At 42.0% G+C, this 12,529-nt stretch overlaps 1 protein-coding gene across 1 annotated transcript in view; it reads right to left on the reverse strand.

Annotated features, from left to right (window-relative positions):
- Positions 1-2,819: 2,819 nt before the first annotated feature.
- The window catches only part of LOC144945907 (NXPE family member 3-like), a 32,650-nt gene continuing 22,940 nt past the window's right edge, over positions 2,820-12,529 (reverse strand). The window contains exons 4-6 of the mRNA XM_078874540.1: positions 12,114-12,323; positions 4,603-4,773; positions 2,820-3,181 (exon numbers count right to left, since the gene is read on the reverse strand). Coding sequence (XP_078730666.1) covers positions 2,820-3,181; positions 4,603-4,773; positions 12,114-12,323 — 743 coding nt within the window. The remainder of the gene's footprint in view (positions 3,182-4,602; positions 4,774-12,113; positions 12,324-12,529) is intronic.

Here is a 12,529-nt window from a genome sequence, read left to right on the forward strand (position 1 = left end):
AATCATCAGTGTCTGTACATACTCGACATCCTTTTACCACGGAGTTCCACGATAAAAGGATGGCGAGGACTCTAAAAGATTTGCTGATAGTACTTTTCTGTGGGGAAAAACCGGTGTGGTTTGTTAGACAAATATGAAGTACTGTACATCAATACAACGTAATACGGTCCACATTCAATCCACACCTTTATGTAACCTCCAAATCCCATTCACCAAATCCCTATAAATACAATCCCTTGTACACGTACAAGCACATATAATCAAGTGGTGTACAGATATGAAGGTTAAAACCATTTTAAAAACATTTTTAGTACAACTACAATTTGTAAAAAATAAAAACGTTTTGAAAGTGTAGACATACTTTTGTGTCACCATTTAGTATAGACGACGGCCCATATCGGATTCGATCAACTCCCATATACAATTTTCATCAAAGCCAGCACAGGGTTTCATAAATAAGTTGCTATGATGACCTTTGTACTCAACAAAATTTGCTTTGCCGTGCTTATTGTCACGGGTGTGTTTATTGCCTCGTTATAGGTGAAATTGCATAATTTTTTGTTTGCTGTAGTGTGGGGTGCCTTGGACAGCTGCCTGACGTTACAATATATCTTGGCAGTCTGCAAACGTTCACTCTGGAATGAAATAATGCTGTCTCTGGTGTGGACCAATCAGTTTCAAGAACAATGCATATACTATCAGAGTATGGGTTTTTTTTTTGCATTCTGGCCACAAATATTGCGGTTAATGCAGACACGATTCCTTGTAAAAGGTTTCATTTTGTTGTCTTAACATCTTAACACCTGTTTTGTTGCCAGAAAAAAGGGGAAAATCTATTCTCACACCCCAATGGGCTTTGCCGGGTAAATAATAAAAACTGGGGCTCTTGGAGTGCGAATTGGTGCGTGCGAGGACTTGGGAACACGTTTGTATGATCGTGAATGCAGATGGTGCGTGAATGGAGCCTCCATCGTTGGAACGCGGCGTTTCCCCGTATCGTCTTAGGAGTGTACAAGGCAGAGTTACAGCAGGAAGAGGAAGGCTGAGTGCTGGTGTTGCATAAGTTGTTGCATTTGGTAGTGAACTTCGTGCGTCACACATCAGTCGACCCGTGGCACCTGGGTCTGCCCCGTGACCTCCTGCCAGCGGGCGTTCGACACTTCACGTGGCCTCAAGGTGCATTTGGCCTGGCACAAGCGTCGTGGTGACGTCACCGCCACTTAGTGGCGAATGGCGGTTGTTGTTGTTGTTGATGGTGGGGCCCACCTGGCTCGACGCGACGGCCCTGGTTACGCTATGATGACACACACCCCTTCAGAGGCTCATTTACGGCCGAGTCGACCTAAGCGAGTCCCAGAAAAAGTTTCCAATACCGCCTGCCACTCTTGTTACCAATTAACAAGAATAAAACACAATGTCATGGGTTTCCAAGAAAGTGCGCAATTATACGTGCCATTTGAGGCCATAGAAAGGTGTGGAAGGCTCACTGGCAACGGGGCAAACTCAGGTGTTGTAAGTTGACTTTGCTCCCCGCTGTGCCAACTTGCTGCGTTTTATCCGCCCGGCTCTCCAATCGTTGTTACGAGCATCGCTCTTCTGTCCTCCGTTGTTGGAGGGCGACTGCCTCCAGCTGCCCAGTAGCGTCCGCCACGAGTCTCCACCACAGAGGTCGATTAAATTCGCACCATTTAATCTACACCAACTTTTCAAAGACACTTAAAGGCCTACAGTAACTCTATTACATGGCTACGAAGTGACATTAATCTTTGATTCCATGCCTCGGATTCACAGTAATTGACATCTGTTACATATTATGAGCATTATAAATGTCAGAATTATTATTTTCATCAATCCAGTGTAAAAGACATTATTAAACTGTGGACACACCCACGCTCAAGGGCTGTGTGCTCATATTTTTGGTTATTGGAGCAAATCTCCACGGGATCTTGAGTATAGCTCAAGCATCTTGAAATAAAACCCGACGCGACAGCATTGCAGATGCTCTCATGAAGAGAATATTGACATGTGTGAAACACATTCCAGAATATGGGAAAGCAGTGTTTACAGATTCTGTACACAGTCTGTTAAATAATAACAATAGTAAACCTAAGGATTTGACAAACAAGAGCAATGCTTTAGAAAAGAAAAACCCTGAGTTAAACAATAAACATTATTTTAAAGCTTCCAAGTAACCAGCCAACCAAATAAAGCATTCGAGCTCTCCGATGTGTGTTTCTAGTTGTCCTGCGTGTGCCATTGTGCACGGTGATTCACTCCACGTGTTGGGAGCTTCACGCCGTGACGACACGCGGGTAGCACAACCCGAAAACGCAATGGAAAGCCGCACAGCACGCCTCTTTGTTTAGTACAGCTTGGCTACGTGCAGTGCGGAAGAAGTTCAACGTACATATGAACAGCACGACCGCAAAACCATATGCAAATCGTGAGTTTGCGGTTGGCGATGGATGGATTCTCGCGGCAGCCCGACCGGTTACGCATTTTTGTAATATTGTCGTCTGGTCTAAATCGACGTCGTTTTTTCGAATTCCAATAGGATCGTTGCCCCCATAGTTTGCGACAACCGATAAAGTCCACGAATATTTAGTCGATTTGGGAAGTCATACAGCTAAAAGCTTCTCTCCTCCATGGGTTCCATCTATCTTCATTTTGTATAGAAATGTTGAACTTCTTTCGCATCGTACGTGGCCAACCGTGCTAATCGGAGGAGTGGAGTTTTTACGCCTCGTTGAGGAGGAGCCGCGGATGTGAAGATCCACAAAGAGAACCCCCCCCCCCACAACCGGTGAGCTTTCTTGACCTCACTTCGGGCACAAGTACGACAGGACAAGGTTAATTTCATTCTTGATGATCAGGGCGGGTGGGTGAATCCTATCTGGGAAACGGTGGGCCGCGGTCATGTCCCAGACGTCCACAATGACGACTTGCAAACCCGCCATCATTCGCCGCATGACTTGGTCGAGCTGCTTGGCCAGCCAGTCGCTTCCGATGACCGACTTGTAGCTGGTGTTGGCCGTCTTAATGATGACCAGGGTCTCGGGCGAACGAGCCAGCAGGCGAACGATGGAAGCACGGATGTTGCGGATGCGTTTCGCGTAGATGATCACGGGGTACGATGTGAAGTGAGCCCACAGGGTGAAAGCCACGACCGTGTCCTTGCCACCTTTCGGGGGAAAGGGTTGGTGAACACACGCGCACACAGCAGACAAAGCACAAAGGGTGTCCACTGAATGCGAATAAACGGTAGGGGAAAGTGCTGTTGGCAGGCCAGAGCTGCATATGGACACCTTGTGCCGGCATAGGGACAGAAGCAATTGGAGGTCCCGGTCCCCTTGGCTGGACTGCTGATGGACAAAGGAGCGCCATATAAATAGAAATAATTACCCTTATAAAGCACCTATTGACGTAGGCATGGTGCAAGATGATGGAGTGTTGTGGTAAGCACCACGCCAGTGTGCCTTCGTTACGCTAATGCTGATTGTTTACACACCGTATCGGGTGCTCACATTAAGATGAGTCCAGTTATGGGAGGTCCAGGCTAAGTTCAAAATATCAAGGCGCAGCCCTGAAATTGCACGCTCTCACCACCGCTAGTGGACGCACCTCCACGAGAGGGATCTCAAGAGAGAACCCGTTAAGAGGATGTTTGACCTACTTTCCACGCCGGCCAGACGTATTGGAAGAGGTGGGAGTCCCGATTGACTAACTGCGCTGTACCTATTCACATTGAACTCATTCTGGGTGGACAGAGTGAGGCATGAGGAGTCTTTCTTTCGATTCGAACCGAAAGAAAAACTAAAGTAACTTCATCCTTACCGAGGCAGCTATCGTAGAGTGCGGTCGTGTCGCTACAGCTCTCTGCGGTGAGTACAGATGACGCCTTTTGGCGTCATCTGGTCCAACACCATGTGAGACTAGGCTCTAAGGAAAGCTGTCTCGGGTGTGGACCAATCAACTTCAAGGACAGTGCATACATTATCAGATTTGTGTTTTTTTTTGCATTACGACTACAGGTATTGTGGTCTATTCAAACATGACTCCTTGTAAAAAAAAAAGGTGTCAGTTTTGTTGCCAGATAAAAGAGTAAAAAAACAATTATCAATTATCAAGACTGATGATGTACATGCACGTCATCCGAATGGGAAAGGGTGGTGTGAAGTCTGCATGAGCTGGACTGCTGCTGCCATGCAATCTCCTGCTGCCGATGCTGCCATTTGGGCCACTGCTATATATTCGTTGTTGCTGCTACACTATACACCTAGTCTACACCAAGTCGTTTGTACAGAACTGCAACCTGTGAACATTACAACTCTAATCACTGGTGACGTATGTATGTACGTATGTTGCATTTATTTCGCACCATACATGGCCAACCGTGCTAATCGGAGGTGATGTATACCATTGTGTAACACCACTCAATGGTATGGAGACCGAGAGTAGGTGTGGCGACTTATGCAACAGCTTCTTGATGAAGGCACACATGCGGTCACGCCACAATTAAGTTGTCATGGTTTAATTAAGCAGGCCTGCAGAAACCTGAAATAACTACAGCGGCATTCCGGCTTCGACGTGCCAATCGCTCACCAGGAATGCCATCGAGCTCGTTGGCGATGTAGTGCATGGCGGCGAAGGATCCTTTCTGGGACCGCAGCGGGAAGCCGTGACAGCGATAGGACAGGAATGTCTTGCCGCCCATCCCCGTGGCCAGGAGAGGACCCATTTGTTTTGGCGAATGCACGTCGATGATCTGCATGCCTTCGCAAAGGCAAGGGGAGGGAAAAAAAATGGCACGACAGCTCGGAAACGAACGGCAACGTAGCGATGCACTTAAATATGAACGTTTTTTAATCGCTCTGCATTACCTGCTATGATGTATGGATCATACACACGCATGGGATTTTGACAATGAAAACGTGGAGAGAGCAGCATGGAGAGGCATATGGACGCTCCTTGCAAATCTTCCACGGTCATCCCGCCATATGACCCCTATCGGCCTGCAATCCACTGGTAATCTTGCCCATCTGTCATCCGATGTCCTCAATTATTTTCCTGTTTTTGAATTTTACCAGGTAAGGCCCACTGAGCTATGAAGCTCTTTTTCAGAAGGGACCTGGTCACAAGTGATAGCCCAATGAAGTAAGTGGCTTACGTGGAAATGTTTAGCAGCCAAATACTTCAAAAGCATGTTTCTAAATGTAGTGGGAAAAACCAGAGGACCCGGAGAAAAATGCACCCACGACCTCCTGTATACCAAGCGAGGTAGTTAACATCTCGCCACCGCGGTGCCCTGCTCCATGCCAGTTTTTTCACTTCGTAAATGATTTCCCTGGTCTCTTGATTTCTCACCTTGTGCTTTGTGTGTGTGTATATATGCCTTTCCCCAAAAAATTATATTAAGTGTGATATTGCCTATGTTTTATGTCATGGTTCCTCGTAGACATATATAATCAAACCATGGATTGCGAGTAACTTGGTCTGCGAGGGTTTTGCAAGATGAGCAAACTTTTTCAATAAATATTAATTTGATAAACGAGCGAGGTCTTGCAATACGAGTAGTACGTATACGCTTTGTCTGCCGAGCGTCACGTGATCACAACTGATATACGAGTGCTTTGGATTACAAACACGTTTCCGGAACAAATTATGTTAGCAATCCAAGGTTTTAACGTATGTGGATTTAATGTGCCCTGATCGTATATAAAAAAAACAGACGCCGAAACTAATTCGAATTCCACTGAGAAGTTGAACAACATGCTTGGTGGCTTAGGCAGATAAGAAATATAACCAGTGACACACACACACCTGTGACACTCCACCCTTGAGGTAACAAAGGCCCTCGGGAGGCCAAAGGGAACACCTCTGCTGTGTTAACTGTGCCCATGGCAAAAATAACACGGCATTAGAGCTGTTAACTTAGTACTAAGCCTTGGCATTTGGGAAGTTGAAATGTTTAAAATGACAACCACCGCATATGAATATTTTTAAACGTCATGGTATTAAACGTTAACTTTGGTGATAGGACGTACTGTTACAAGATGATACAACCTCAGGCCGGAAGGTTTCAATATGACTATTTTGCATATTCTTATTAACAATCACTGTTATCCATGGATAATTGCCATAAGGTCTGGGTTAAGCATGTGGAACTTAAATGATAATGAAATGATGGAAGCTCGGGTTGAAGCTCGAACCTAAGGATCATTCAGGACAATAGGTATTTTTAGATATGTATTATAATTGTCAATTCCATGCGACCAACATAATGTATGTAATGGAAATAACCAAAGCCATGCCTAGACGCCTTTGTCTCCCCATTATCTATCATTGCATACTGCAGCAGGTATTCATATTACGGCTGAGTCGACCTAACGGGGGAATCATAACACTGTCTAACAAACATTTTCTTTTTGTTCCTGGGTAGTAAGTGGTATTTCCTAATTCCTTATGCCTCAAAAGTACAGAAAATGGCTATTATTCCCCACAAACTTTGCTTTTGTGACCAGGACAGTGATATTTTAAAATTTACCTATTTTCAATCAGAAAACGTGTGCATGTGTCTTTCGTTCACATAAAGTCCTGGTCACAAAAGTTTGTGGGGAATCATCGCCATTTTCTATACTTTTTAGGCAATTAAAAAATAACACTTAGTACCCAGGAACAAAAATTGTGTTATATAGTGTTATATCAGAGCAGATAACCGCCACTGTATTTATTGAGGGGGAATCGAACTTGGCGAACCAAACTCAGTAGGAGAGGGGTCAAAGAGATAAACAACAAAGAGATCAACCACAAACAGATAAACAAAGTGATGATAAACAAAGAGATAAAACCCAGAGTGAGGCAGGCGGATTTATCCCAAAGAATGTGCCACAGACACACAACAACAACAACAACCGCCATTCGCCACTAAGTGGCGGTGACGTCACCATGACGCTTGTGCCAGGCCATGTGCACCTTGAGGCCACACACAAACACGCCACATTGGGGGGCAGGGAGGGTCAGCTTCTACGAGTCAAAAGACATCGCTAGGGGCAACTAGATATATTGGGATTCTCATAATCTTGGGATGAACTCCAAGAAAAGATGTTAAGCCGAGCTGATAACCCCTGGGGCCAGGGTATTCAGGGAGCCAGAACAAGAGGTAAACTAAGACTGACCGAATGAATAGAGGGATGTAAAAGTGGGAGGAGCATCTGGGCGTTTTGACGTGTCTTAGGCAAATAATTTAAAAAGCTAGACATTCCTATGTAACAACACACAAAAGCACACGATCCGGTCCTGCATTGGTAGACTCCGGGGATAGCACTCGTAATTTGGCTAAGAGTGAACTTTGCAGAGGCAAAGTGTCTGAGTAGTGGAGTTCTTGGTGAGGAAGTCTTGAAGTATCGCTGAAAATTTTCTTTTACGTTTTTCTTTATATTTTGAAGCCGCTTGCCAAGTCACGGACTTCGAGATGGTGTGCTTTACTAAGCAAAGAGGTGTGAAAAGTTACGTGGTTGAGGAAAATTGTTGATGAAGAGTGTCTGGTGGCAATGGACCTGGTATAGCATTCCTCATGCTAGTGTTGTGGGCGAAGGCATTTTCAAATAATACTGTGATAAGCTAAGATGTGTGAGAAGTTAAGTGGAGATATGAGTCATACACAAATATCGAACGTGCATGAAATATTGTCCAAGCTATAGGCTGGAAAAAGTTGTGTTTAACACTTAGGTTTTCGTGACTAATATTATCCATAATATCAACAGAAGGTGTGTACCGGATTAATGGCTCCTGTTGCAAATGATGTGTTGGTCAGACAGGATGATCAGCATGAGACTAAAATAACACCAAAGGAATATTAAATACTCCCAAATACAACTGTCGGCAGTGGAAGAACCCGCGTGCCAACAAGGACACTCAGTTGATACTCTTTTGTTCTTTCAGTAAAGTCACGTAAATATAAAATCAAATAAATCACGACGTTTCGGGCGCTCGAAACATCGGGCGCTCGAAACGTTGGGACGTCGGGAAGCTGAGTGTGGGACACGGGGGGTGGGGAAATAAAGATGTACTAGTAAGCCGACAGGTATGATGGAAACAACCACAACCAGTTAAGGCATTACCTGGTTAATAACATCCTTCCAATGATTGTTCAATTTGTATCATTGACAGTATTACGTATTGTTCAATTTGTATCATTGACAGTATTACGTATTGTTCAACTTGTATCATTGACAGTATTAAGTATTGTTCAATTTGTATAATTGACAGTATTACGTATTGTTCAATTTGTATCATTGACAGTATTAAGTATTGTTCAATTTGTATCATTGACAGTATTACGTATTGTTCAATTTGTATCATTGACAGTATTAAGTATTGTTCAATTTGTATCATTGACAGTATTACGTATTGTTCAATTTGTATCATTGACAGTATTACGTATTGTTCAATTTGTATCATTGACAGTATTACGTATTGTTCAATTTGTATCATTGACAGTATTACGTATTGTTCAATTTGTATCATTGACAGTATTACGTATTGTTCAATTTGTATCATTGACAGTATTACGTATTGTTCAATTTGTATCATTGACAGTATTAAGTATTGTTCAATTTGTATCATTGACAGTATTACGTATTGTTCAATTTGTATCATTGACAGTATTAAGTATTGTTCAATTTGTATCATTGACAGTATTACGTATTGTTCAATTTGTATCATTGACAGTATTACGTATTGTTCAATTTGTATCATTGACAGTATTAAGTATTGTTCAATTTGTATAATTGACAGTATTAAGTATTGTTCAATTTGTATCATTGACAGTATTAAGTATTGTTCAATTTGTATAATTGACAGTATTAAGTATTGTTCAATTTGTATCATTGACAGTATTAAGTATTGTTCAATTTGTATCATTGACAGTATTACGATTGATTATACATACTCCTAGACAACAAGCGAGCCAATGTTACTTGTGATAACTTTACACATAATCCCTTCTTAATCACATCCGCATTAATATTAATCAGTATATATTTTCGTATCACGATCATCATTCATAATACTTAATGACACACACATTCTTCATTAGACTTAAAAACATTTAATTATATTAACATCACACAATTACGATTTCTTTACATATTTTACATCATTTCCACATTATTTGAATCATTTTATTTTATTATTTTATTCATCACAATTTATACAACACTGGATAAACAAAAACAATTATCCGTTATCCTAGTTTTAATTGTCAAATCTTCATTCATAATTGTTTTCCTGCTCATCACATTCAAAGTCCTCATTTTTATTGCTCTGCACAAGAACATAATTTTCATTTGGTGATAAATGTGGCACCGATTACATGCTTTCAAATAGCCTCAGTAAAAAATCACGTTGTGAGCATCTAAAGCCATAAGTCACTTTTTGCTGTGTCTTTAAAATAAACATTATTGCCATTTAAATTTTAGAGAGGGCCTTGGGGCTTTAGACATTTACTGGACCTGTGAACCAGTTTTACACCCAATAATTACTTGAGCTAACGATTAACCGAACGCTCCCAAGTGTACATCGTGACCGTTTTGAATGACAAGAGCAAGCATCCGTGTGTAGTGTCGCACTGCCTAAAATATATATAACTATGATAATCAATATGTGCTATGCCCTAAAATTATCATGGCTCGAACGTAGGATCTTCACTAAAAAGAAACATTAATTTGACAAAATAAAAAATGTACAGCATTTATAACAATGGAGTTAAATGTATATTTGTTTAAAATTTCCATCTAAATGTCCGTGTCAACCCGGTGTATATTTCAGGAGCTCAGCAAATACATTTGTTTCTTTCGGTTAAGTCACGTCTAAAGATAAAATAATAAATTAAATTAAATAATTGAATACGACGTTTCGATTGCAACACAAGCAATCATCATCAGGTATAATGAAATAGCGACATAAAATCTAACCAGAAAACTATAGACAGACATATTAGCAGACAGATATCACCAAGATACATAGCGAGAGCAACACAGGTAACAGAGAGGGGTGATCGTCTCTCTGGGGTGGCCTTAAATAGACAGAGGGGGGGGGGGGGCGGAGGCAGAGAGAGGGAGGAGGGTTAGAGAAAAAAAAATTAGCATATCAATGAGTGGTCAACAGACGTGGTGCTGCGAATGCGATGGCACGGCAAGCAAGCCTGAAAATCAGGAGAAGGACACACTAAAATTAAATAACCTAGTAAAATAAAAATTAAATAATAGAATACGACGTTTCGTTAATTGTGTGTTGACCGACCCTCTGTGTTGTATTACATTACATTTCGATATTTTACTAGGTTATTTAATTTTAGTGTGTCCTTCTCCTGATTTTCAGGCTTGCTTGCCGTGCCATCGCATTCGCAGCACCACGTCTGTTGACCACTCATTGATATGCTAATTTTTTTTTCTCTAACCCTCCTCCCTCTCTCTGCCTCCGCCCCCCCCTCTGTCTATTTAAGGCCACCCCAGAGAGACGATCACCCCTCTCTGTTACCTGTGTTGCTCTCGCTATGTATCTTGGTGATATCTGTCTGCTAATATGTCTGTCTATAGTTTTCTGGTTAGATTTTATGTGGCTATTTCATTATACCTGATGATGATTGCTTGTGTTGCAATCGAAACGTCGTATTCTATTATTTAATTTAATTTATTATTTTATCTTTAGACGTGACTTAACCGAAAGAAACAAATAATAATTCCTGCAGTCACGAAAGTTCTAAAATTAAGATTGAACCACTTCTACGGGGAAGTTTTAAGCTTATCTTTTTCTCTCTCTCTGGCGACTTGTTTTCTCTGCCTGTGTCCTCGCTTTGGATTGTTCACACTTAAATTCTAACTTAGCAATCTTTGAAATACGTAATCAACCAGGCTATGCGTTAATTGTGTGTTGACCGACCCTCTGTGTTGTATTACATTACATTTCGATATTTTACTAGGTTATTTAATTTTAGTGTGTCCTTCTCCTGATTTTCAGGCTTGCTTGCCGTGCCATCGCATTCGCAGCACCACGTCTGTTGACCACTCATTGATATGCTAATTTTTTTCTCTAACCCTCCTCCCTCTCTCTGCCTCCGCCCCCTCCCCCTGTCTATTTAAGGCCACCCCACAGAGACGATCACCCCTCTCTGCTACCTGTGTTGCTCTCGCTATGTATCTTGGTGATATCTGTCTGCTAATATGTCTGTCTATAGTTTTCTGGTTAGATTTTATGTCGCTATTTCATTATACATGATGATGATTGCTTGTGTTGCAATCGAAACGTCGTATTCTATTATTTAATTTAATTTATTATTTTATCTTTAGACGTGACTTAACCGAAAGTAACAAATAATAATTCCTGCAGTCACGAAAGTTCTAAAATTAAGAATCAGCAAATACAGTTGGTTGAGAACAAACCCACCACAAACATTGCTGACGTCAGTCGTGTTCCTCGCGACGATCATCGTGTCGTCAACATTGAGTGTGCCTCTCGCAAGAGCTGTGGCTACAGGGAACACGGCGACTCTGGTCTACCAGTGACCAAGACAAGATTCGTCGAGGAACTAAACCCTGGTGGACCAGCTGAGCACTTTTAAAGCTTGATTGAAAACTAATTTCTTTAGAACTGATTTTTTTGAGTGTAGTAAAGTTTTTTTCTTCTGGCAAATGAGGTTCCAATGGTGTAAATGCTTACCCCGAGCTCTCATACTCTGATGGTGCATTGTCTTTGAGTTGTGCGCCTTTTGGCGTCATCTGGTCCAACACCATGTGAGACTAAGCTCTAAGGAAAGCTGTCTCGGGTGTGGACCAATCAACTTCAAGGACAGTGCATACATTATCAGAGTTATGTTTTTTGTTTGCATTATGACTGCAGGTATTGTGGTCTATGCAAACATGACTCCTTGTTAAAAAAACGGTGTCAGTTTTGTTACCAGATAATAGGGTAAAAAAACAATTATCATATTTTTTCTTCTGGCAAATGAGGTTCCAATGGTGTAGTAAAGTTGTTCTTCCCTCCAGTAACACCTCCGATTTGCACGGTTGACTACGAACGGTGCGAAAGGTACATACATTCACACAATTGCGTACCTGGAATTGCGCTGGTGAAATATTCCCACCACTGCCTCATGGTGGAATCGCCATACATGTAGAAGGTCTTTCCCCTTAGGCACTCGGTCATGTTTGCAGGCAAACTAAAGTCCCGTGCTTTGCAGGCCAGTGAGACCCACTTGTCATTGATGTAGTAGCCACTGGGTGTAGCAACTGGATGTCCCGGTTTGCATATTCCCAATCCGGATCCTGTCGGTCAACAATGAAAGACATTCGTGTTAACATACGGCTAATTTGCCATAATAGAGGCGTTTTTGGGATTTGATTGCGTAGGTATAAATGTGTCGTTTAAACCCGCCACCGACCGACAACGCCAATGAGTAAGGTTTGTCACACAAAACATGCCAATTAGTTACCAGTTCAGCACACCAGTGTGTTGGAGAGGCAAACCCACG

This window comes from Lampetra fluviatilis, chromosome 39 (genome assembly GCF_964198595.1).
Source record: "Lampetra fluviatilis chromosome 39, kcLamFluv1.1, whole genome shotgun sequence".
In the NCBI taxonomy this organism is placed as follows: domain Eukaryota; kingdom Metazoa; phylum Chordata; class Hyperoartia; order Petromyzontiformes; family Petromyzontidae; genus Lampetra; species Lampetra fluviatilis.